Source organism: Danaus plexippus, chromosome Z (assembly GCF_018135715.1).
Source record: "Danaus plexippus chromosome Z, MEX_DaPlex, whole genome shotgun sequence".
NCBI lineage: Eukaryota > Metazoa > Arthropoda > Insecta > Lepidoptera > Nymphalidae > Danaus > Danaus plexippus.
The window spans coordinates 7,043,384-7,067,813 of record NC_083559.1 but is presented as its reverse complement, the minus strand read 5'-3'; the positions used below and the strand labels follow the sequence as shown (position 1 = coordinate 7,067,813).

Sequence of the window (24,430 nt, the reverse complement as noted above, 5' to 3'; positions counted from 1 at the left end):
CGGTTACTGCAAAAGTACTATAAACGTCGGAAAAAATTAAAATAATAAAATTCGGAGTAAATCTGAAAACATAGTTTTATTCATTTATTTGTGGTTTCAGACGAGGATTTGGAGATAATTTAAAGAAAATCATATATCTGATAAGAAAGATTGAAGTGTCTATTTGTAATTGAAAATTAATAGTTTTTCACAAAAAAAAAATATACATCAAAATTATTTTTTATTTGTCTTTGTTCCGACTAATTTCTTAAACAGCTAAATCTAATTTGACTTGAATTTTACTCGCAAATAAGTAACGTCATAAGGAACAAGTTAGGCCACTTTTTAACCGATTTCAAACAAGACGAATTTCCCAATTCGAAAGTGACTGTTACGCTATTAAAACTTCAATTTAAGGTTAATATTATTTTTAAAAGCATTGTCCCATAGCACTTCTATTGTCATCAAGTTAGAATCTGATATAGGGATCCAAGAAAAATCATTGAAACCTCATGAAGTGAAAAGTCATTGAAACGAATGTCTCAAAGCGGATAGCATTTGCAGGCAAAGCCGCAGTCAACAGCTAGTAATTAAAAAACAGAGCGATGAATAAGAATGACTAAAAAATTTTTTTTTCCACGATATATAAAAACAAAGTTTGTAAAATAAGAAAGTAGTTGTACACTTACCTATCTCAATAACGCTCGCAATTTTATATTGCTACTCTTCCAAAAGTATATTTTTAGTAAGTCTTGAGATTTATAATTTCTTTGATCTCAAAGAATGTGTAACATGTAATATATATATATATATTTGTATATTAATTTTGTTACTTTAAACTATTGAATTTAGAAAAGTACAAAAGTTCAATAAGTGCAAACATGCACTTCATTGCTTTAAGTTTTGTATTTTTGATAGCCTTTAAAGTTTAACTCTTCATTATTATCAATGAGAAGAAACCGTCACAAAAAACAATTTCATTATAAATTGCATAAGAAAAAAAAACAATACTTTATATTATTCCTAGAAACTTGTCAAAAAAAGAGTAGAATTAAAAATCGTCGCGACCTACATGTGAAACATTTCAGGGTGAAGAGTAAACAAAAATATCTTCTATTTTACATTCATTCTACGATACGTAGCAAGCTACACTATTATTTTTACGATTCTGATGTCACATACACTTTTTAATTGATTGTTTACTAGATGAAACTGTAAAATAGAAATCAATATATTTACAGCATGATATTAATAAAAGCGTCCTAATTTTTTTAGTAACCGATTAAAGTGTGCTATAGGTACACTTATTTCTTAATCTCGAACTTTTTATGGCACATGTATGTATACATTGTCAAAAACAAATCTAACTACAACAAAGTATAGTTATCTGTAAAATTTATTAAAAAAAACTAAGTTTGAGTAAAATTAATAAATATTCTTCTTTAATAGATTTTAGAGTAAACCTTATGAATCCTTTTTAAATGCAGTTTATTACGGTTAGATATAATGAAATTAAGAATAGTTGAAACCTAATTATTTTCACAAAGATTTTAAAAAAGATCTATGTCGTTACTTTTTTTAATTCATTAATTAATTTATGAATTACAATCACTACGTTATTTTATTTTTATAATATTTGTCCCTAAAAATCAGTTATAGAACTACAATAATTATTTAACAACCAACTTTGATATAAAAAAAAATTCCTGCAGTTTTTCGAATTATATAAAAATAGCGAAATTAATTAAAAAAATAGCTATATAATAGTAATAAATATTAATAAACATTTTTCATATAATACACACTACGTGGGCACTAACACCGTACACTAGCCTATTTGATTTTACTGGAGGGAACCCTTGAGAGGAAATACTCTGCTTTATCAGTCAGACAAATACCTGCTGTAAACAGAGGATCCCGACCTCACGACGGGTTTCCCTGAAGCATCACCCTTGCAACAATTGCTGCCCATGGCGGGAGCACATCTCGTTTCGAATCGAGTTCGCGATAGCTAGGCGCGTACTGCGCCAGCGGCAAGATATTTTTGTATAAGCGCTACTAGCGCCGCTATTTGTTTACCGTTTTCGCCTCAAGAATTTGGGGGCTATCGGAGTGGCTTATAAATTACTTAAAATTCTTTTAAAACAAATATTTTCATTAAATTAGAATCTTTAAAGATCTTGAAGAATAATGAAAAGTTAGATAAACTTCGAAAACATTTTCCGTTAGGCTGTCGTTGTTATCTATCCATAAGCACGAGATGGCATAAGTACTATATCCAGAGGACCAATATAGGGCAACAATTGTAAAGCGTATGCTCCAGATGGCGCTGTTATAAATTTTAAACAAAATACGCATAGAGTTTTATATACTTAACATCGTCAATGCTTGATTTACAGGGAAAATATGATCAAAACTTTAAAAATTAAATGATAATAATGTTACATATATTATATTCGCAATTGATATTGATATTTTAATATTTTATCTAATTGTAGTGATAGAAAAAAGAAGTCCCTTCAACGACATGAAAACATAAAAAAATATATTTGAACAAAACCTTTAAAAATCAACACTTTATAAAATTTAAACAAAAAATATTTGGATATTATCCAACAGAATGCCAAAAAAATCTTAAAATTTTATTTTTTTACAATATTGTTATGTATACTTACATTTATATCAAAAACATTATATGGCTAATATTTCGTTTCAAGGATGCGCATTCGACCGAATTTTATTTTTACTCCCGCTGCATGATGCATTCAAGCATTATAATCCGATAGACGTAGGTCGGTAAGTACTTGTACATATTTAATACGTCTGTTTCACATTATAGGTGGCAAAGGAAATGGTCGGCCTTGGGAAGCTTTTTAGTAATTAACAATAATTTTCCCTGTACAAATCGTGCAACTGAACAAGTGTCGAATGTCTCCAACACAGCTTCCTGGTCTGTATTTATACATCGACATGTGAAAAACAAACAACGCTTGCCGGCGAGACAGCCGCAATATGTACTTACTTCAATATCATGCTCTGTATGACGGTGAGTTAGGGCTCATTATCATAATCATATCACTTTTATAAGTCGATATGAAAACTTTTGAGCGTAAAAATCCGCTCGTATGCATATTCATTTAAAGGAATCTCATTAAACACATTGTAATATTTTAGTGCGTGCTGGATGGTATAACTTTAGCTGAAAATAGCACATACCATTCGAATTGGAAAGGTGACGAGCCGGAGGGCAGTGGGAGGTCGAGGCTGGCGTCGGCTCCGAGGGCCGCCCTCAGGACGTGGGGATCTGCGGAGAACGATGGCGGCTCCATAGACTCCAGTCCTCTCGGTCCGCGCGCGCCGCACCGTGTGCGCGAACACTCCCGTTCGCTTTCTATAAATAATACCAAAAAATGTAACACGCGCGGAGCGAATTTCGTACGAATATTTTGCTAACATCACCTTTGTCGTCTAACCTAAACAGCTGATTCGGATTATTATCAATATCATTAAGACAAATTAGAATTACATAATAGCTATAACTAGACAATATAATGTTAATACCTATTATTACAGCTCCATTTTAATTTATGTTTTTTTACCTACATCATGGTTAATAGCATACGGCGCCCAAGTATCAAGACGAGTTTAACCATCTGGTTCGTGTTTAACATGAGGAATAGTTATTAGTATTTTATGTACAACGTCTGATTGCGATTTTTCTCGTTTTAGGTTTGTATCTCGAGAAACCAAAGTAGAAAATTTTTAAATTGCTTATAACAATGTACAATTCTTACATTCCTAAATGAAACGCTTTCTTATGTGGCGACCATCACACGAAAATATGGAATACATGTTAACATTTCAAAACGAAATATAATGTACGTTTTTGTAAGAAGTAATTATATAAAATTACTTAAATAAATATCACTAACATGCCTAAAAATCTCTCCTATGCCACTTCACTTCTAAAGCATTTAATTTTTTAATCAAAAATTTAAATCAAAATTTATCTCGAATTGTCACTTTAAGAAGTAATTCGCAATTCACTGTTCAATCCTCGAATAAGGCTTGGGCACAGCACGAGAATTATAAGTAAATTGTGAAATACCTATTAGGAAGTTTTATATATCTAAAATTATTTAAATTGGCTATATAAATGTAGAAATGCATTTTTAACTAACGACTGTAAAATATGAAGTCGTAGGTGGTGAACGCTTTACCTTTTTTTTTTACTGGGGAAAAGTCCGACGAACAGTCACTCCCTGGGGGGCAAGGAGCGATGTGTGGGAGTTGAACCCACTAAAATCCCCCGGTAGTCCTCATCGCCTGTAGGACGATGCTGTGGGATACTGGCAACTAGGGCTACCTCAGCAGCGCTTATGGGACGCCAGCTCTAACTCTGAGGGGGGCCCTACGGGCAGCTCCCCTATAATATCTCCATATTATAGGGTCTCCACGAACAGGAGCAGGGGGATACGCAACCAGGCTCCCGTCAGTTAGTGCTGAGGCCGAGTGCAATGCCGACCCGGATGTCTCCACACCGAGACCCAGCTGGCCACCACCAAAAAGGGCGGCGAGGCGGAGGTAGATCCTCCTCGCATATTCCTTATTCGTCTGCCGGGTGACGATTTTCCGTCTCTCCCTCCTCCTTTTCCTGCTGCCTTATGACATCCTCACAGAAGGAGGCAATTGCCACCCAGGCCTCCTCTCTCCAAGCATCACGTCAAAGACGATCGGAAGCGAGAAATTGGGAGCCACCAATAATTGGGAGTAATTGGAATTGGAATTGTAAGAAAAAGACATTGAATTGTAATTGGAACCAAAACCAGACTCAAAGACGGAACATCGAGTGGAAGGAGGAAGTTTATCACTTCAAGCGGATGTGTGTTTTCCGGTCCTAAAAAGGCATTGCAGGGATTAAAAGTCCAATTCCTACGCACATTTTCCAAAGTGTATCCTTTCTTCCTTTCTCCTTTACGGTATGAATTAATGTCCTATCAGGTTTAGCCTAACTTACAGAAGTTTGTCTCGACTGCTTTAGCTAAAAATCAGGACACTGCCGAAAGATTGAGCAAAGCTTTTTCCATTATGGTGAATACGATCGAAGAGCAGCTTTGTTTAATGCCCTTTTTGTTGACTTGATGTAATCTCTCTTTTTTAGAAGTAATATTCGCTTTGCGGTTCCGAAGATCTACTCATAAAAGATACGCCAAATACTTGTGCATTTCATCTTCACCACATTCCGGCGAAAACATTCGATCAGAAAAGGCCAGCTTTTCCATCAATAGGCATGTCGGTAAAGAATATATTGTATGGCATGGCATGGATTCAATTAAAGCATCACGGATCTCCAGTAGAGAAGCAAACCTACCAACAAGAATAAGATTTAAAGAAATGTCGCCTTTTATCTCAATCTGCTAGCTTACATTCGCCTTTCACCGTGAAGCTTGTGAACAGGCAGAGGATATGTCATTTCAGATTTAACCAAACGGTCCGAGGTTTGCCAATAGGGTTGAAAATTTGAGGGTTTATCCGCCTGGATTTTTTGTAAGCTGAACATGCACTCCTTTTACCAGCTGAAAAGACTTATCAACAGGTCGGAATTACGTGCTTCTCTCCATGTGCAGTTGGTCAGGTTATATTATAATGCAATAAGTTATTATCATCTAATTGTCCAAACGATTGCAGAATAGTGCCAAAATCATAAGAGTTGTTGTTTTCTTTCCTGTCTATAATTAAAGTGTCTGGTCAAAATTCTGCCGGCAGAAGTTGTCTGGCAGTATCCCTTTGAAATTGTTTACAATATTTCCTACAACATATGTACATAAAAATCAGACCTCAGATTATAAGTAAAGCGAGTACAATTTTTACTTGTAGCACCTGGTACCTGATAATGGCTGTCAGTTTACGCTAGCAGATAAATATACGTTTACTGTAGTCACTAATACTAACCTATTATGTGCTTTGCCCATCAGAAAATAAATAAGGTCTGGCAGCCCTGGGATCTTTCTCTATTATGTATATCGACTTAAAATACTTTTCTCTTTGATATTTTTTTTTTAATACAATGTCTATGTAATGTAGTATGAGCGCATTTTTAATAACCTCGGTAAAAAAATTATCACTAAACATACAAAGTAATTTTCTGTTTCGATTGCTAATAAATACAACTTAGGTGTGAAATTAAATTAAAAATAGAAGTCACAGTTATTTATTTTTCATACTACAATTAAAGTTATATATAATATATTTTTAAGATGACTATAATCCATGCTGAGATAAAACGAAATTTAGAGACTAGATCGTTACTAAAACTAAAGTATTCAAGAATTAAAGTACTAGAAGATTGAATTAAGAGTAAAATTGTTAATTTAATATAAATCTATAAACACACGTAAAATATTATCAATAAAGATTTTTTTTAAGGCTTCATTCACACTGGAATAGTGGAATATTTTGCCAATGTCAAAGTTCTTATTTTTTGTTATAATCTTGAGTACAGTGTAGGAAACACTAAGACATTTATATAGAGATATTTCAAATTTAACGAAAAAATCATCTGTATGAAAATGATAAACTAAATGACACTGACATTTTAACATCAACTGGTCTACATTTACACCATAAATGACAAATTTAAATGAATTTTAATATAAATTACATTCGTCGTAAGTATCCAAAATAATACTGTATAATTAATTTTAATGAGTGATAATCCAAGACTTCCTACTTTAAATTTCGGTTTTAATGACTTTGGGTATTACTAATTAGATGTTATATTTATTATTTGTTTTATAAATAGATTGTAACATATCAAATTAACATACTCAGTTTGTTGTACGACTGTCCAACATTAAGTACCTATCGGTAAAGTATTTTAATCACAATATCAGACAAACATCAAGTTGATCTAAGGTATTAGCAAAATATTTGTAGAAAGAGTAAAGATACATCAAAAAGTCGTGTGCAGTCTATAATTTACGATTAAGGAATAACACTTAACAATTACAGGGAATGTCCTAAAACATGCACTTTAAATATTACATACTGTTTGTGCCAACTATAATTTTTCTTAGACAAAGACATATAATTGAAATCATGTTATAATTTAACATCAATGTACTTTTCAAGCGAACGATGAAAAATCGATTCTATATATATTTTAGTGTTTGTAAATCTAGTTCGAAGCCGCGTTAACTATTCTACTATTCTAATATCAATAATTATTTACTTTATACGCATATTGAACATACATGCTCACAATCTAAGTCTTATTAGATAAATCTTGCACAATATTTGAAATAATCTACAAATTACACTTAATTTCTAATAAAATGGGAAAATATTATATGTTTTATAGAAATAGCAGTTATAAAGGTTAACTTTTGTTTGTAACATATTAAATGCTTTCCTTTAAACATCTAAGTAACTATAACTATAAAACTTCTAAGAACATATATCAATGCAAGTGCAAATTCGAGAAAAAATATTACGAAATTTTTTTTTTTTACATCATAAAGCAGGTATATAAGTTACTATGAAATCTTATTTTTTCTAATACAATCTACAGTATATCAAAGCTTCTATAAGAATATATAATCTACCAAACACTCATATCGCAGCTGCACGTTCATTTGAATTCGTCATCACAACGGCTATCGTCAGCCTACCCTCATTGAAATCACTAAGCAGCAACACTTAGGCAATATCTATACTAAAATATATTAATAGAATTTATCATATAGCACATACATTTTTTGAATATAGAATGACAGTAGATGAATTCATATATATTTATGAGGAAATAAGGTTAAAAATATAAAAATAGGGATTAATATGTATAAAATTCTATAAAATTTTCCATAATCATCATCTTTGATCCCAAGGAGGAATAAATATTCGAAAAAAAAATCATATTTACAAATTTTTAGAAGTGATGTAAATTAATTCTAGTAATCTTAAGGCGTACGTGCATGCATAATATAATACAATAATAAAACGTTTGTCAACTTTCGCGAATTTACTATCAAATTCTAATAAGCGTCCACGAAAACTATCGGTCGACATTTATTTTTTACTACATTGTCTTTATAGTAACCTCTCACCCCAGTGACTAACGGCCGAGTGAAAGTTTCTTATATTCGCGGACTTTATTAAATTCAAGACAGAAATCGATACATTACATGAATCAAAGACAATGTATACTTCTAAAATATGAATCTATATCTATGACATCTACATTTAAATTTATTTTTATTTCGAATTAAACTTTTATAATAATTTGAAACACTTCATACATACATATGAATTAATGATGTCAGTGGAGTTCCAACAGGGCGTAGATTTTAAGTAACTTTAGAGGAAATCCAAGTGACTGTTTGAAAAGATAGGTTAAGAGATAGAGAAGGTTTGAAAAAGGTATTTAAAATAATATTAATTATAGAGTTGATGAAAAGAAACATTTTTTTTTTGTCTTCTTTGACTATGTAAAAAAGACAAATAAAGTAAAAGAACTACTTACACGCTGTTAGAACTTCATTGAAAGAAATTTAAATTCTTATCAACTACAAAGATGGTCTTTTAATAATATTTTTGTGATTTAGATTGAACTTTAAAAGTTTATTGTAATTGGTGATAACAACTACAATTGCATTTTTTTTTAATTTTCCATTGCTAATTCACTACAGCAACTAAAATATACCTAATATAGTTTTATAAGATAAAAATCAATACTGAGATCCTTTAGGCCAGTCCTTTAAAAGGCGAGAGATCAAAAGGTTATAATTAAATAATCGCTAATAAGCAATCACTTAGTCTCGATATACTACATACATAATTATAATATCATAATCCGCTTTACACGTACTGAGATTTTAATGAGATATTTAAACATGTGCCATATCAGGCATGTAGTTATCGTTGAGTGCGAGTGTATCCTTGTGGAGCGTGTTATCAGTTACAACGACGTTTCCATTGTCCTCGATGACGGTGTCTTTGATGGAGACGGTAACGTTTCCATTCTCCTCGCACAAGCACGACACGCTGTCGTCCACTGCGACGGTCACAGTCTGTCCGTCATCCTTGGAGTAGTTTACCATCATTTGTGATAAGTTCTTCTTTTCAGCCTCGATCTTCCTCCTTCTGCGGCGGCTGTCGAAGTTGGCCGGAAGATTCCTCATGCTGTCGGACGAGGACGACGTCTGACGATGGAAATATTTGAACGTCTTGCGAATGCCGCAACGGCAACTGCTCAAAGCATTCTCACGCCTACGAAACAACAACAGGTACTGGTAATAAACATTAAATATTACGTCAACGTATTGTTAACAAACAATATAGTTAGATTTTTAAGAAATGGTACAACGCATTTTCCAGGTCGTAAAATAACAACAATACATCTGTACACATACACAAGTGAAAAAAATAAACAAAATTATGAGATCTAAGACTTTCGCGAGTTTTATTCATTTAAATGAAACTAATATGTTTCGGATATACTGACGGGCAGAGGAGATGTCTGCCCGTGATCACGGTTGCTGAAAGTCACCTCAACGTCGGGATTATGTAGTTTTAAAATAATAAAAATTTGCGTAGTATATATTTGTTTCATTTAAATAAATAACCATAATTTTTCTGTCTGCTGCTGGCTAATAATATTAATTGGTTAATAATATACGTACTCAGCAATGACCCTCTCGCGCTGTTCTAACTGAAGGCGCACAGCACACACCTCCATATAGAGCTCGTTGGCTCGTGACAGTTGCTGCTCGTATACATAACGAACGTCACGAGCGTGTTTCAAATGCTCACGACGTTGTGCGACAGAATCTGGTGCTGTTTTGTCATGTCTGAAATATAACACCATTATTTTATATTGTCATATAATAATAATTATTATTATTAATAAGATATAATATTTATCTTAGTAATATATGGATGAAACCTACTTAGCGTAGAGCCTTTCCATAGCCTGATGAACTTCTTGGCGCCAGCGAGCTTGAGTGTTATTAAAACTTTCCATGTCCATAGAGCACAAATCTTCACCCGCCATATCCAGATGAGCGGCAATTATCTTGAATGGTGGTCTACAATGAAATGAACATATAGTTTGAAGAATATATTAAAAAGTATAATATAAGTATAGCCCTGAATATACCTGCTGCGAGGTGTACGATTCCAGCATTGATTTATCAGCAATTGCAAACTGCTGGGGCAAGTAGTTGGTATTGGAAGGGTTATAGTATCAGTTCCCACGCCCCACATTATAGCATGAGTTTCAAGATTTTTATAAGGAACTTCCTGTGTTAGAAGTTCCCACAAGACAACCCCATAAGACCAAACATCAACCCTCTCAGAACAGGGCTCATGACGGATTACTTCTGGAGCCATCCAGGCTACAGTTCCAGTGAAACTCATTATAGCACTGACATCATTCCATTCACGACTAGTACCAAAATCACTTACTTTGACCACCAGATTGTCTGCAATCAATATACTGAAAAATAAATTAATATTAGTTCAAGATAACAAAACAACACAGAAATATTTCAAAATATATTTATTTCTTACTTGGGACTTTTCAGATCACGATGAATGATCTTATGTGTGTGAAGATAGCTCATGCCAAGAGCAATATCCCTCCCCCATCTGATTATTTGCTTAGGTGTGAAAGAAACTCCACTATGGAGAAAGTCAAATAGGGGCCCATACTGACAATACTCCATTACAATACAGTAGAATGGAGCCACTGTACACACGCCCCTAAACCTCACTGTAAACAGACAAAAAATATGATTCTACATAATAGGAAACAAAAATTGAAAATGTTCATTTAAGATAATACCTTACCAATATTATCATGATTTAGTTTCCTCAGATGTTTTATATTAGCTTCACTTTTATCTCTTAATTTTTTCACTGCCACCATTTCTCCTTTTAAATTTCCACCAAATACCACACCCTGTGCTCCAGATCCAAGATATACCATATCAGTAATAGCCTCGAAGGGTACTTCCCAGTCATCCTCTATGACAAAAAAATAAACATTTAAAAAAAAATCTATTAACATTTTCTTGTTTTTGTCTAAATTGAAATTAATAATGGCTGCTCAAAACAAATAGAAATGATAACCAGCTAGTATGTGTCATATGATTTCTTCAAATACAACTGTTAGTATTGAGTTCCACAGAAACTAATATAAAATTTTAAGGAAATTTTACAAACTATCATTTATTATTCTTATATTTAAGCTGCCTAACCATAAAATTTCGTGAAAATCCTTTCAGTAGTTTTTGAGTAATGGAGTAATAAAATTCCATTAGGATAAATCAATCTCACATCTCAAGTAGGTTAATACCAAGGGTCACAAAGTCAGATAAACTTCGCTAAAGCAGTTTTGCATAATACACATAATTTTATAAATAAATCTCTTTTATACAAAATAGCAACTTTAAAGAGTAAATTTTTTATACTAATTTCATAATAGCATTTCTTATACTAAAGTATTGTAAAACAATAAAGAAATCAGCACAGCAATATGTAATTAATAAATTAAATTTAAAACTAAAATTACTATTTTTTTTTTATTCATTTCATAAATATTTCTAGCAAACATCACAAAATAATATTTGCATTAAATTTTTTATAAATTTTTACAATTTTCTATAAAAATATCAAATAATATACAAACAGAAAAGTTACATATAAAATAGGTAAGGCATAAGTAGATATTATATAGATATGTATGCAACAGCTCTACAAGAAAAATCAATCACTCCCTCTTCCTCCCTCTCAACCTGCGTGGCGCATCGACCTTGGATGCGTCCCTGTAATTGCATCTAAGTGAGCCCCGGGAATATTTACGTAATGCACAAATTTATACGCCGTACATGTCATACAGAAAAAACTTACCTTGAGATACATCAAATTCAGAAGTCTTGAACAAGGATACAACGGTAGAAAAACAATCGAGTACACCACTCATCCAAAACATAGTCTTTTTATCACGCTCCAAAGCTGGAGATCCATAGCCCTGATAATCGTCCTTCATTGTGTAGCGAGCAGCATTAAACTCAAATTGAGCTAATTGATCCATTGTTTACAGGATACCACAAATGTTCAAATAAAAGCAATCACTGATTTTAATCAAATAATAGTTAATTAGACTCTAAACTCATATTTTTAATTTAATTTCATCGCAATACACCTTCCCCCTTCGATAACAGATATATGAATGAAGCATATCATCGAACAGCGGAAGTACAAGATGAAGTGACTGTGAGAAAAGGATCAAAGATTTGATTTGCGTCTATAAATGAAAAGGATGCCATAAATAGGGACGCCTTAAAAATATGAAGGGACGCGGGACAATTCCGTTTGTAAAAAAAAACCATTTCTAGTGTATGTTGAATAATTTTAATGAATATATAATAATATTCTAAGTATTTTGTTGCTATCTTTTTTTTATTTACTTCATTAGATTACAAAAATGCACCACGTATTAGAATAGGCTGTTGGCAATACATTAACAACCCAATAAAACAAAATGAAATTTTATGAAAAAATTTCTTCTTTACATTTAGCCATTCTGTAGTATATTTGTTATGCTTAGCAAACTAGACACGCTTATTTTAATGTTTCAGTACATCGTATTCTTTGTATGTGCTTAAATTTCTAGAAAAAGTTAAAAATTAAGTTAAAAATATGAATTTTAAAACCCACCAACCAAGAAACCAACATCATTATTGTTTTCTGCCATACTATTTTCTTGATTAAATTGATAATAATAAACCAAGCACTATAAGGAAAAGATATAAATAGTTAAATATATTTATATTTATTTTACCCTAGGCTTAAATGCATAATTGTATATTTATTGTTTACAAATTCAGTGTACTACGGCAATATTTTTAGTACTGTAACAATGACAGGCTCAAAAGGACTCGTATCCAGAGCCGTAAAAACCTTTACATAGAAGATATATGTAACAATGACATTTTCCGGGGAACACATCATGACAGCAAAATAAAATGTCAGAAATACTTTTAGAATTTAGACGCTAATGTAATTGACTCTCTTTTGGCTTTTAATATTTTATAATTGAATAATAAGAACATTTATAAACTATACTGTATAAATTAAGTGAAAAGGTAAAAATACTTTTAGTAAATCAAAGTTTTTATACATCTAGTGTACTTTTCAACAATTCTATTTCGACTAAATCAAATAAGGACTTCGAACTGTGATGGATAAGAAGATATCTTTAGCCGGATTGTATTCGGCATATAAACGATGGGTTATAAACAATCCAGGAGCCGCTACCGATGTAGAAACTGTCGCTACATGGTCTTCATACTTTGTTGCCGGAAAAATAAACAAATCTCCTATTGTCTCTGAACTTGTTTATTCATTATCAAAGTTACTGTCATTGTTCAATGACCGCTTAATAAAAGAAGCTTACGGAAGTGACATACTCCACTATAGTTTACAAGAACAAATTAAATTATGGCTGACAATCATTCACTACTGTGAAGTCTTTGTAGAATTAGTTGTAAAAAACAGATGGGGTACACGCGGAAAATGGACTATTGCAACTATTCTGCAATTATTTAAATGTTCTTCAGCTCTTGTTTTGCTGTATAAATATAATGACATGCCAATACATCATCCTCCTATACCCATCTTGCAGAGAAAAAAAATAACAGAGGCAAAAGGTATTGACGATAATTTAAATACTTTCTTCACCTTAAAACGGTCTGGTAGAGTAGTACGTTGTGTAGATGGAGCACCACCAATTGCTTTACGTGACTGGCAACCAGTGAAAATCAAGGATGACATAGCCTCACATAATCCAAAGGTTCAAGAATTAATTCAAGCTGAATTAATACATATTTTGAAACCAATAGTTCATCTCGCTGCAATGAGAGTTTTTGGCACCCAGTCATGGAAACAATGGCTTATAGCCCTGGGAATGGATGTAGCAAGTTTCAAAATGTATAATCGACATATGAATGATTTGTCATATGAGCAAAGATTAGAAATAAGTCGTCGTAAGTTAGGGCTAATTCTGTATTTGTTACGTAGCCCTATGTACAGAGGTTATTCAAAGAAAGTGATAGAGGGAGCATTACAGAGTGCTGCAAATTCAATACCGCTGATGTCATTTGTTAGTGGTCCAGTTATTCAATATTTAAGTCACTGGCAAGATATTTACTTTTATATGTGGGCATCATAGTTTTTTTGGTAACCTACTTATATGTACATTATAAAATTTTAAACAAATATGTATATTGATTTTCATACAGTAATGGGCTTGGTAACAGTTATTGTTAAGTAATTCATTTTATGGTTTTAATAACACTAAAACATTATCATTGAAACTCAACTAAAATTGTGTTAACAAAACAGTCATTGAAATAAACTTTTATATTGACATTAAAGGTTATCATGTTAGGACATGTGTTAATAAAAACTTAACCATTTAGATGTGTTGTACATGTTTAGTTTTATGTAAATTTGCAAAGGAATAAAAAAATATATTTTTATTTGATTAATTATAACTGTCTTCTGAAAGGGTTGTGGGTATAAAATTTTTTTTTTACTTTTGTTTTGTATCAAATGTTAGTCAATCACAGAAAAAGACTTAGAAAACTAAACTTAATATTAAGGTTGGAAGTGATGGTTTTGCATTCCTCATTTTAAAATAATATAGTATAACTTCATATTAACATCATACTGTAAAAATGGGTTCTGTTTATATATGGTGGATTTGTGTTATTTGAAATATAACATGCCATTATCAAGTTTATAATGTAAACAAATATGAATGTAAAATAATGTAATCCAATAAAAATAATATACTATTAACTAAGATGGTTTATTTTTCAGAATAATCATTAACTTTATTTTGTAAGATGACACATATTTATCTAACATACTTATATTCTTAACATAAATTGTATGAATAAATAAGGAAATAGTTATAGATTCCGCTAAGGAAAATGTCACAAATATACTATTGATATAGCAAGTGGCCCATAGTGAATCATTGAAGAACAAATCTTAAAAATTATTATAATGATACCTATATAGGCTAAAAAACCAGTGACGGGTATTCAAAACTGCACAATAATTTACAGGCTAAGGGTTAGGAGTAGTTTAACAGATACATGGTTAATGAAGAAAATACAATTCAACTACTTAGATTTTTAGAAAATTATGCTTACATACATATCAAATTGAATTTCTAAGACTTAATATGCAGTAACACATGTTTCAGTTTTTAATGATACTAAATATCTCTTTGGGCAATAAAAAATAATTTACACATGTTTTGTGCTTTATTAATGAATTGTCTGAATGAAACACAGCAACATAATAACTGATTACATATAATGTTAATAATAAAAAGGCTTAAAAAGCAATATTATTCAAATAATAGGCCCTCAAATTAATATAAACTGTATATAAGTAGTTGTAAAATACATTTGTAACAAAAATACTATTAAGAATAATTCTTATTGTAGTCATAAGTTTTGTATCAGGCGAGGCAAGAAGCTTTTTAAATTGATACTCTTAATATACCATGTTAAATGTTTTTTTTTTTGTGTTATTGAATTAAATCTATTATTTTATTTAAACACGACGGATATGCTTATAGAAAGTTATTATCCTAGAGTGGACGCTGAAGGATAGCCTTTTCGAGAGTCACTCTGAGCAAACATTTGTATCATAAACGATATTTATTACACAACAGTTTCCCAATAAAAAATATTATCCGTAAAAATAATTCTGCACTCTTGTATTGTACAAGACTATTTTCACAAATAATATTAGTAAATAATACTGTCTGGAATATATTCTTTTAAACACTATAGTAAAGCGCAAAAATTTGTACACTTAGCTCAACAATTTGTCCATTAAAAAATACACCTCTATTTTAAATTCTCTTTAAATGAGCTACCTTTTGCGAATTAAAGTCATATATATATATATATATATAGTTTCCAATTTAAAATTCATATTATACAGTATCAGTGCTAATTTCAACGATGATTCAATAAAATATTTTTATTTACACAACAGTAATGACATGTCAAAAAATACAAATACAAGATATTTTCATAAGCGTAGTACAGTATTATATTAATAGCGTTTATAACATTGTAATATTAAAGACCTGTAGTGAAATTTCCAAGGAGTTCCTAGTTATTATTATAATATGTTAGTATAACATAAGATATATACGGCTATAAACCATCGATATCATAATCACGGTAGTCAAAAATTGTTTTTAATAAGACGAAATATTTAAAGCATAAATTTCAGCAAAAAAAATATATATATTTTATATATATTTCATTAATGATAACCTTAGTAACTATGAAAGCACTTAGATATTTAAATGGAATCATTAAAATAAACATTATTTTTTTTCTACTTTGATTGCGAGACTATTTGTACCAAATTGTAAACAGATAAGTCAGAGCACGACCTAAGATGGCGGTGATTGCACATTCGCTTGTAGATTCTCGAAGAATTCTGAAAACAAAAAATCGTCTATAAAACAAAATATATAGAACATTTCACTGTGACTTGCATACTTTATATAGATGTACACACACATAATTATCAACCGACTTCAAAAAAGGAGGAGGTTTTCAATTTGTCAATTATTTTTGCAAATTAGATTACACACACACTGTGGATATAAATTTCAAGAAAAGGTCCCGTCTTTAGGTGATTTTTTTATAAGTCGCCAAGTTGTAATTGTTGAATTGAAGATAAAAAGTTGCTAAGAAATATCGTGTGGTAATTCAAATAAGAAAGTTTTACGTAGATATTTACAGTAAAAAGCAATTTAACCTATCTAATTTTTTTTGCGTAAAACTGTACGTTTCCTGAGCATCGCAGTAAATTTTCAGCTTGGTGCAGATTTATTTTATACAATTATTTAATAAATAACCATTTGACGTATGAATTTACTTTCTGTATTTGAAATATATATATATACATTTAATTTTATGACCAACATTATAGAGAAGAATGAAAACTGATTTCAAATAAATAAGATGCACAAAATACGGGAAGGCTAACGGTTTAATAAAATCGTTTTATGTAAAATTTTATGGAGTTGGATATAAGTTACATATCTTGCAAGTTTTCTTATTAATTCATAAATATATTCATAAGTATATGTTATGACTGGTTTCGAACATTAATAAATTATAATAAGAAACATGCATATAAAATATTGTGTATGTTTCTAGAAATCATAACATAGGAATAATATATACTTTCTAGGATATATGTATAATATAAAAGATTATATTTGATTAGTTTTGTCTTCGAACAATGAGTAAATAGTGCAAGCAACCCAAACAATCTATTAAACTAGTCTCTCTATATGTATATGTACTTTAATATAAACTTTTACACACTCCGTTGCTCTTGTAGCGATTTGCAATTAGACGAGCCAGATAACAGGCAGCATTGTAACATGTTCAAGGAATTCACAAATTGAAGCTACGGATTGTAAATTGCTATTCTATTTCAGGAAAAGCAATATGGAAATCTTTGAAACGCCACGTTACATATACACTTATTACATTTCCCCACATAAGTTACATGTTATAAAATTTCGCTTAGCAGATAATTGAGTATTTTCACACTACAATTAAAATATTTGTATACATTCGCATTTGCTATACATAAAATTTCATTTAATGATAGCCACATATAATTAAGTCATCTAAAAATCGCTTTAAAAATAAATGGTACCTTGAGAACATCATCTAAAATATTTAAAAGACATTATAATCAATATAAAAGCATTTGCTGTAGACCAACGTGATCACTGGATGACTATGTTTGTTTTAAGGCAGGGTAGTAGGTAGGTAGTAGGCAGGGCATGTATAATGGAGTTGTATTTATAATTTGTAATCGTGAATATTAAAAATCATGTTGTTGTTTTAAATAAGCGATATTTTTTTCTCTATATTTCTTGGTATAGTATGAAAAGACAGAAAATATATAATATAAATCTTGTATCACGATATTTTGTACATGAAACATTGACAGAGGTAGTTACGCTAACAAGTTTCGAATAACTGAATTACGTTCGATGCAGGATAGCCACTTATTCAACGCCAATTAATTTCCCTCGCTCCGATGATGTTAACACCAATTTTCCATGCTATGAAAGATCGACTAGAACTAGTTGCGAGGACGAAAACCTCACTCGTCAATCAGATCAAATAACATTAAAACAGTGAGATATTATTTGTGTAAGTGAGGGTAGTTGTTATTTTTGTTACTTGTTACGTAACAATACACAAGTATTATTTCTCACCAGATCTAGTTGTTCAGCCAGTCCCAGGAGTCGTCGCTTGACCGTTTCTTGATGTTGATATTCTTTATGTCTGGAGGAGGGCTTGATACTCCGACCTGGGAGAGATCTCGGGAGTCCAAGTTATTACGAGCAGCCACCGACTGAATGCCTGGCTGGACCTGCTCATTCCTAGGTAACAAACAATTGTCATATCTACATTAAGACGACTGTCTGGGTAATATTCATCGTCACCGTTGCGATAGACGTGCACCACCACCACACCATGTCAATGGTATCATAAATGAAATTGAAATTTAGCTAAGCGGATCCTTGAGCTCAGCGTCTAATGAAATGACTTTTATTTTCAAATCAATAACACAGTTAGTAGCAAAATAAAAAATTTGTTATTAAATATATTTATTAAAATGAGAACATATTTATACTTTAATGGCTAAAACTGAATCGATTGTGTTTATCCTACTTGTACACAAACATTATTTTTTTTTATCCGAAAAAGAGACAATACTGTCATTTCACAGAAATCGATAATTATTAATAGATTTTTGGAACGACGTAAATTATCACTAACGAACATTTTTTCTGTGACATAATATGATAGTAATTTGCAAAAAATTTAATTTCAACATAGTAAATAATTATCGAGTGATTGCTAACAAAAATATACACGCTCAAACACAAACCGACTTACATACGCACTTGGCTTTTCCTAACGCATTTTCGAACGTGCCATATCATAGAATTATCTCATACAACATAGTTTTCTTCACATTCTTTTTCACCAACCGATCTCACAGAACATCCTTACAAATGTGTTTATATACATATTATTCCTAGTATTTTTTTTTGTACATTACCATTGAGAGTACGGCTCAGATGTTGAGTTCTTCATGGCTCCATAGCTAGGTGACTGGAAGTGGGCACTAGAGTTGCTTGAACGACGCATCTCATTGGCACCACTGAGACTACTCCAGCCGCCGCGATTGTTAACCTACGTACATTTTACTACATATATAATAAAAATTGCAAAGATAGACTGCACTTTTATGGAACAGACACACGAACGAAAATGGACAACAGCAATATAAATCTTTTTTAGGTAGTGAGTTACGATTTGGAACTATTTGCTTGTTTCTATAGAATTCCTATTGAATAATAAAAATATAAATATAATGACGAAACATTGTTACAATACATAAAATATTGAGAGGCGTCACTAGGCTTCTTAATTTATATAATATAGAAAAAAAGTTACAACTTGCGAAACGACGAAAAAGATGTTTGTTTTCATTTAAAGAAAATGATTTACGCAACTTAAGAATTACATTTTTTTTCCTTTGTTGCACGTGTAAAGTTTCCTTTCAACGGAATCCTTATGAAGAATTAAGAATACAAAATTTTACGAATTGACACAATAAAGTTTAAGTAAGCCTTGAATTATATTGTGTAGATAGTTTTTACTACCCACCAAATCGCTCCGGGAAAGTTTCAATTCAAACAATTTATCTTATAAAAGAAACACAAAAATCACATAAACAATTTAATTTACGAAGAAAATTAACATAAAGGACCAATATAACACGTAGAGTAGCTTAAAATAACAATATAATTGTTCTATCGCAAAAAAAAACAAATTTAAAAATTGACTTGGACTATTATAAAAATTAAGTTTCGAGATTTCAGATCACATTTTTACGGTTTTGCTTTCCTATATTTAATTATTTAAGTCAACAAAGAAATATTGCTCAAAGAATAGTACTAAAAGAAGAGAAAGGAACGAAAGAATTTATCAGAAATATATTTTTATTTTAAAATTCCTTCATAGTTCACGTTTCGCTAAGTCCCGTTTCATGTCAAAGGATGCAATGTAGCTCGTAATATAAAATATAAAAATAAAATTCTCGTTATGATATTACCAGTACTACAAAGGAAATTTTTGAAATAGTCTCATAGAAAAAGTCTTATAGTAAAAAATAAAAATATATAGACTCGTTACTGAAATGTTAATGTTAAAATGTAATCATTTACTTTATAATATGAGTACGTTGTTTTTGCGCAGATTAAATTATTTTTTTAATTTAAGTCCTACATATTAAAAGCCCATCTCACGAAAGCGTTTCAAATTACACGCCCACCCTATTCGACAATCAATAATGGGATGTGGTAGGAGTTATAAGTTCGAAATATGTAGGTATCACAAATATGTGAAATTGATTATCATTATACTATTTTTTAAAAGTATTAAACAATGTTGCACTCGTTCGTTTCACATGGAACCAGTAATTTTTATAACAACAATCGTATTATTACGAAAGGCAATGACAATTAAGGTGCAAGATAATTATTGTATCGATTAGTTATAAACAACTAACGTTTTTAGTAAACAGAAGCTAATTATTTAAATATTTAGGAAGTAAATTTACCGAGACCGTCCATGGTGATGATATCAGTAAATTTCACATCTATAAATGAGAATGATCTACACAAAATTAATCCAAACTATTTATAACTGAACGCGGATACAGAATTAATATCTTAGTTTCACATGTTACAAGGGAAATGTGCACTAGTTATTTTTTATGTGCTATCATTGTAACGTATGATAGTTGCATAGATTTTTCGAATCGAATGGTTTTTAATAACAGACAGTAAGGCAGACAGTTTATATGTATTTTAGGTCAAAAATAATAAATATCAATTGTAACAGAAATGGGTTACAATCAATAAATAGACAATACCATACATAACCAACATTTGTATATGTATATTGTATTCATAAAATGAATCTTTTCTAAATATTGTTTAAATAAATATGTGCTAAATATTTTTTATTAACTATACAATATCCAGCCGTTTCGAATATTAACTGTAAGTAACAGATGAACGTGCAATAAAGGAATCATTAATTACTTTATAACTTTGTGCATAGATTACCTTCTCAGTGACGGTGGAAGCCATTTCGGAGACCTTCTGCGAGGCGATCCCTCCATACTTGACCGCACTCTCGGTGGCCGTACGAGCAGCCTTAGAAAGGGATGACGCGAATATTGACCAGCCCTTGACGGTCAATATAATATATTAATATTATCACGATACCGAAGTCTAAATAAAGTTATTAAGAGATTCAGTCAATTTAATTTTGAAACATACAGAGGCTAATGAAGATAGTGTATTGTCAACGATCTCATGCCCGCTGTGGATGGGAGACATAGGAGTTGACTGGGACTGCTTCGGAGTATTCCCGAATCCTGTATAGCGTCCGCTACCGTACTCGCTACTGTAAAATCGATTGTATAAATCAAATACATTTAAACCTAATTCCTATATCTAATGTTAACTTACTGGTAACTGATGTTGTTATCTGAACCGCTGGTGTGGAATGTGTTATCACCAGAGGAGTAGAACGACTGTGATTGGCTCCAATCCGACGGTCTCTCGACTACATCCGGTTTGTAATCTGATGGACTCCAATCACGACCCTCAGCGAGAGCTGCTATCTGTTATGAAAATTTAAGTTCCCATTCTGGCAATTAAAATTACAATATACCATATTTTAAACATGTAATACTAAAAATAAATCATAAATTGTGGCAGTTAATTGAGTAATCCGCCTTCTATTCAACATACAAGAAGAGGATCCGGATTATTCGACCATTATTCAATTAAACGAACTCGTCTTCGATGCTAAATATAATGATTAATGATTTTCTACTAAGGACGATGTATGAATACATTTTCAACACAACTTATACAGACGACAAAATCTTTCATTCATATTATGACATACGTACGTTCATCTTATCTGCTATATAGAGTAATACAACTATTTATATATAAATTATATGGAAATGTTGATCTTTGATGATATTAATAGAATTAGGCCCATTCGTAAACCAATATAGGATCGTCGGCATGCCACAAACACATCTCCGTTAATACACAATACCTCAAATATTACATGTAACTAGAACAACCACAATCCGGATTCAATTTTATCTATTCTGGTAAAATATCCTGAGAGATTTGTTTCAAAGGTGTGTTATATCAATTCACAATAACAATTGCTACATTTTGATAACTATGTAGAGATTATAAGATAATAATTATGTTATTCAAAGAGAACCTTCTTAGTTCTAAATCTCAGTGTTGATTTTAAAGTTACCTTAGTGTTAACATCACAAAGCTTAAACTTATTCAGTCTATTCCCCGCAGTTGATTCTTTCAATATCGGTATGTTTGTTATATTTCTTAAGTAATTGTTATGTTAAGAGAAATAATTATAGCCACGAATCTTTCAGAATCATAGGATAATTATCTTGAAAATTATCTCCCATTAGTTTAATAACTATTTTAATGTCAATTATCCCAAAAAAAATTATTTAATAGTTCTTTTATTAATCACAACAACTCTATACAGCTACTCAACATCTATTTTCTAATTCTACTATTAAATTATAAACACTATAATTTTTCCTTTTCCATATAATTTTTCCACCATCTCTATTCTGGAGTTATATAGCACTGTAGATGTATATTAAATTTTTATTTACTAACTGAAAAGGTCCTGAATATGCTGATATCAATTTTTAATTTCATTTTAGTAGATAATCTTTATTGTGAACTAATTCATTATTTATAATATATAAAAATAATTATTATGAAAGAGCCTGATTAATTTGAATGGTACCAGACACCCCTTTTAGCTTCTACTATATAACTTAAGCATATACAGCAATCTTTTGTATATACTTTTAAATATACATACTCAGATTTTAAATCGTCACCAAATCGATTACTATTTATGTTGTTCATTTTCAACTCATCCTCTATATTTTCTCGAGGTTGGACACATCAAAGTCCAGTTATTCCACTAACTTAGCTTGTTGCTGTGATTTATAATCATAAAACTTTTAAACAAAATACATTTCTCATTCCTTAATGAAACTTCATAGAAGCGAGGCTATGTTTACCATTTCATTTAAATGAATAAAACTCACAAAAGTCTTAGATCTCATTATGTTTACAAACCTTTATATGATACAGATATAAAGGTTACTCTTTGTTATTTATATTTACATATCCCTATTAGTAACAACGTAAATTTAAAATGGCAATTTCAAATTCAGACAAATACTAGTTTCCATACTATGTTTGGCTTTTTAATTACAAGACCTATGTCCATTAATTAATTATTGTAAATGAGTTTGAGGCATTGATTGAGAATTATAAATTCGACTTAAAACATTCTTCCTCCTTTTGTCTGTAATTTTGTAATGCGTAAGAATTAAATCTTTATTGCCTTACAGAGCAACCCTAGGTGACAGTAATTATAATCAAGTAGATGCTTTCTCCATCTAAGTCTTTTTTTTAAATAATAAAATGCAGCTTACCTTTTGCCTGTACATGGCTGCAGCCTTAGTGTTATATTTTTGCTGTATTTTCATATCTGGTTTATAATCAGGTTGACTTTCAAAAAATGTACGAGCTTTAAGGTTTCCCCCCACCTGTATGAACATTAAAATAATATTGCCATGTTTTTCTGATATATAAACCGAACTCAAATTAATTAAAAACATTAATGTAAAGAGACTATATAAACAAAGTTCTATTACAATCTGAGTGTTACCAACCATCATTTTCTCCAGCTCAATATCCTTCCATTTGTCCATTGTAACTGATCTAACAAAAGAAAGATGAACCCCAAGGCTTCTATGAACACCTGAACACTCCAGACAAATCCAAATTCCATATGTGACTGAGACCCATTGCGGATTAAGAGTACCGCATTCAAAACATTTCTGCCAGAAAAAAATATACTTTTATTATTTATTACCACATATAAATTTCTAGAGTGACAAAATCTACATACGTGGTTCTCTTCTTGAGTGCGGACAAAGTTTAATTTACGTCGGGTACGCGGTGATGCCATTTTTCTAGCCTAAGTTTTTTTGTTATACGTAAGATTTATTATAAAATAAGCTTTTATGTTAAAATTTAATAAAAACCTCCAGATATGTTTAACAAGTCTGTGGCAATAACAACCTCGGTCATTTCAACACAAATGAAGATTGGGGACATTGAACGTCAAACTTATAAATTTTCTTC

The 24,430-nt window shown here is 31.1% G+C and overlaps 4 protein-coding genes and 1 long non-coding RNA gene across 6 annotated transcripts in view; 2 read left to right on the top strand and 3 right to left on the bottom strand.

Moving 5' to 3' along the window:
- The window catches only part of LOC116777301 (titin homolog), a 34,123-nt gene extending 30,800 nt beyond the window's left edge, over positions 1-3,323 (bottom strand). The window contains exon 1 of one of the 2 annotated variants that reach the window (XM_032670770.2): positions 3,196-3,323. In XM_032670770.2, coding sequence (XP_032526661.2) covers positions 3,196-3,308 — 113 coding nt within the window. In that variant the 5' untranslated portion in view covers positions 3,309-3,323. Of the gene's footprint in view, positions 1-1,877; positions 1,991-3,195 lie in introns of those variants that run through there. The other variant, XM_032670771.2, reaches the window with a different exon arrangement.
- A 105-nt stretch (positions 3,324-3,428) lies between these two features.
- On the top strand, positions 3,429-12,422 carry LOC133319950 (uncharacterized). The gene is made up of 3 exons (XR_009753411.1): positions 3,429-3,708; positions 9,104-9,263; positions 12,204-12,422. It is a non-coding gene; the product is annotated as an uncharacterized LOC133319950 (long non-coding RNA).
- Positions 6,175-12,236, bottom strand: LOC116777461 (mitogen-activated protein kinase kinase kinase 12-like). The gene is made up of 7 exons (XM_032671016.2): positions 11,890-12,236; positions 10,828-11,004; positions 10,549-10,750; positions 10,136-10,474; positions 9,927-10,064; positions 9,660-9,827; positions 6,175-9,246 (listed from the first exon to the last, which is right to left on the bottom strand). The coding sequence occupies exons 1-7, from the start codon at positions 12,071-12,073 to the stop codon at positions 8,865-8,867; spliced, it is 1,590 nt and encodes a 529-aa protein (XP_032526907.1). The 5' UTR covers positions 12,074-12,236; the 3' UTR covers positions 6,175-8,864.
- A 578-nt stretch (positions 12,423-13,000) lies between the features above and the next one.
- LOC116777363 (peroxisomal membrane protein PEX16) lies at positions 13,001-14,848 on the top strand. The gene has a single exon (XM_032670870.2). It carries the CDS (start codon positions 13,223-13,225, stop codon positions 14,210-14,212), a length of 990 nt encoding a protein of 329 aa, XP_032526761.1. The 5' UTR covers positions 13,001-13,222; the 3' UTR covers positions 14,213-14,848.
- Positions 14,838-24,411, bottom strand: LOC116777361 (ADP-ribosylation factor GTPase-activating protein 1). Its single transcript, XM_032670869.2, has 9 exons — positions 24,195-24,411; positions 23,956-24,123; positions 23,716-23,829; positions 21,668-21,822; positions 21,476-21,602; positions 21,260-21,382; positions 19,183-19,316; positions 18,329-18,496; positions 14,838-16,518 (listed from the first exon to the last, which is right to left on the bottom strand). The coding sequence occupies exons 1-8, from the start codon at positions 24,252-24,254 to the stop codon at positions 18,334-18,336; spliced, it is 1,044 nt and encodes a 347-aa protein (XP_032526760.1). The 5' UTR covers positions 24,255-24,411; the 3' UTR covers positions 14,838-16,518; positions 18,329-18,333.
- Between the last annotated feature and the right edge of the window lie 19 nt (positions 24,412-24,430).

Coding starts and splice junctions, on each gene's coding strand:
- LOC116777461 (XM_032671016.2), bottom strand. CDS start 12,073: ATGGATCAATTAGCTCAATTTGAGTTTAATGCTGCTCGCTACACAATG. Junction 10,475..10,548: donor CGTGATCTGAAAAGTCCCAA/GTAAGAAATAAA, acceptor TTTATTTTTCAG/TATATTGATTGCAGACAATC. Junction 10,065..10,135: donor AATCGTACACCTCGCAGCAG/GTATATTCAGGG, acceptor ATTTCATTGTAG/ACCACCATTCAAGATAATTG.
- LOC116777363 (XM_032670870.2), top strand. CDS start 13,223: ATGGATAAGAAGATATCTTTAGCCGGATTGTATTCGGCATATAAACGA.
- LOC116777361 (XM_032670869.2), bottom strand. CDS start 24,254: ATGGCATCACCGCGTACCCGACGTAAATTAAACTTTGTCCGCACTCAA. Junction 21,823..23,715: donor CAGCCATGTACAGGCAAAAG/GTAAGCTGCATT, acceptor TTTTCATAACAG/ATAGCAGCTCTCGCTGAGGG. Junction 21,603..21,667: donor GATAACAACATCAGTTACCA/GTAAGTTAACAT, acceptor TCGATTTTACAG/TAGCGAGTACGGTAGCGGAC.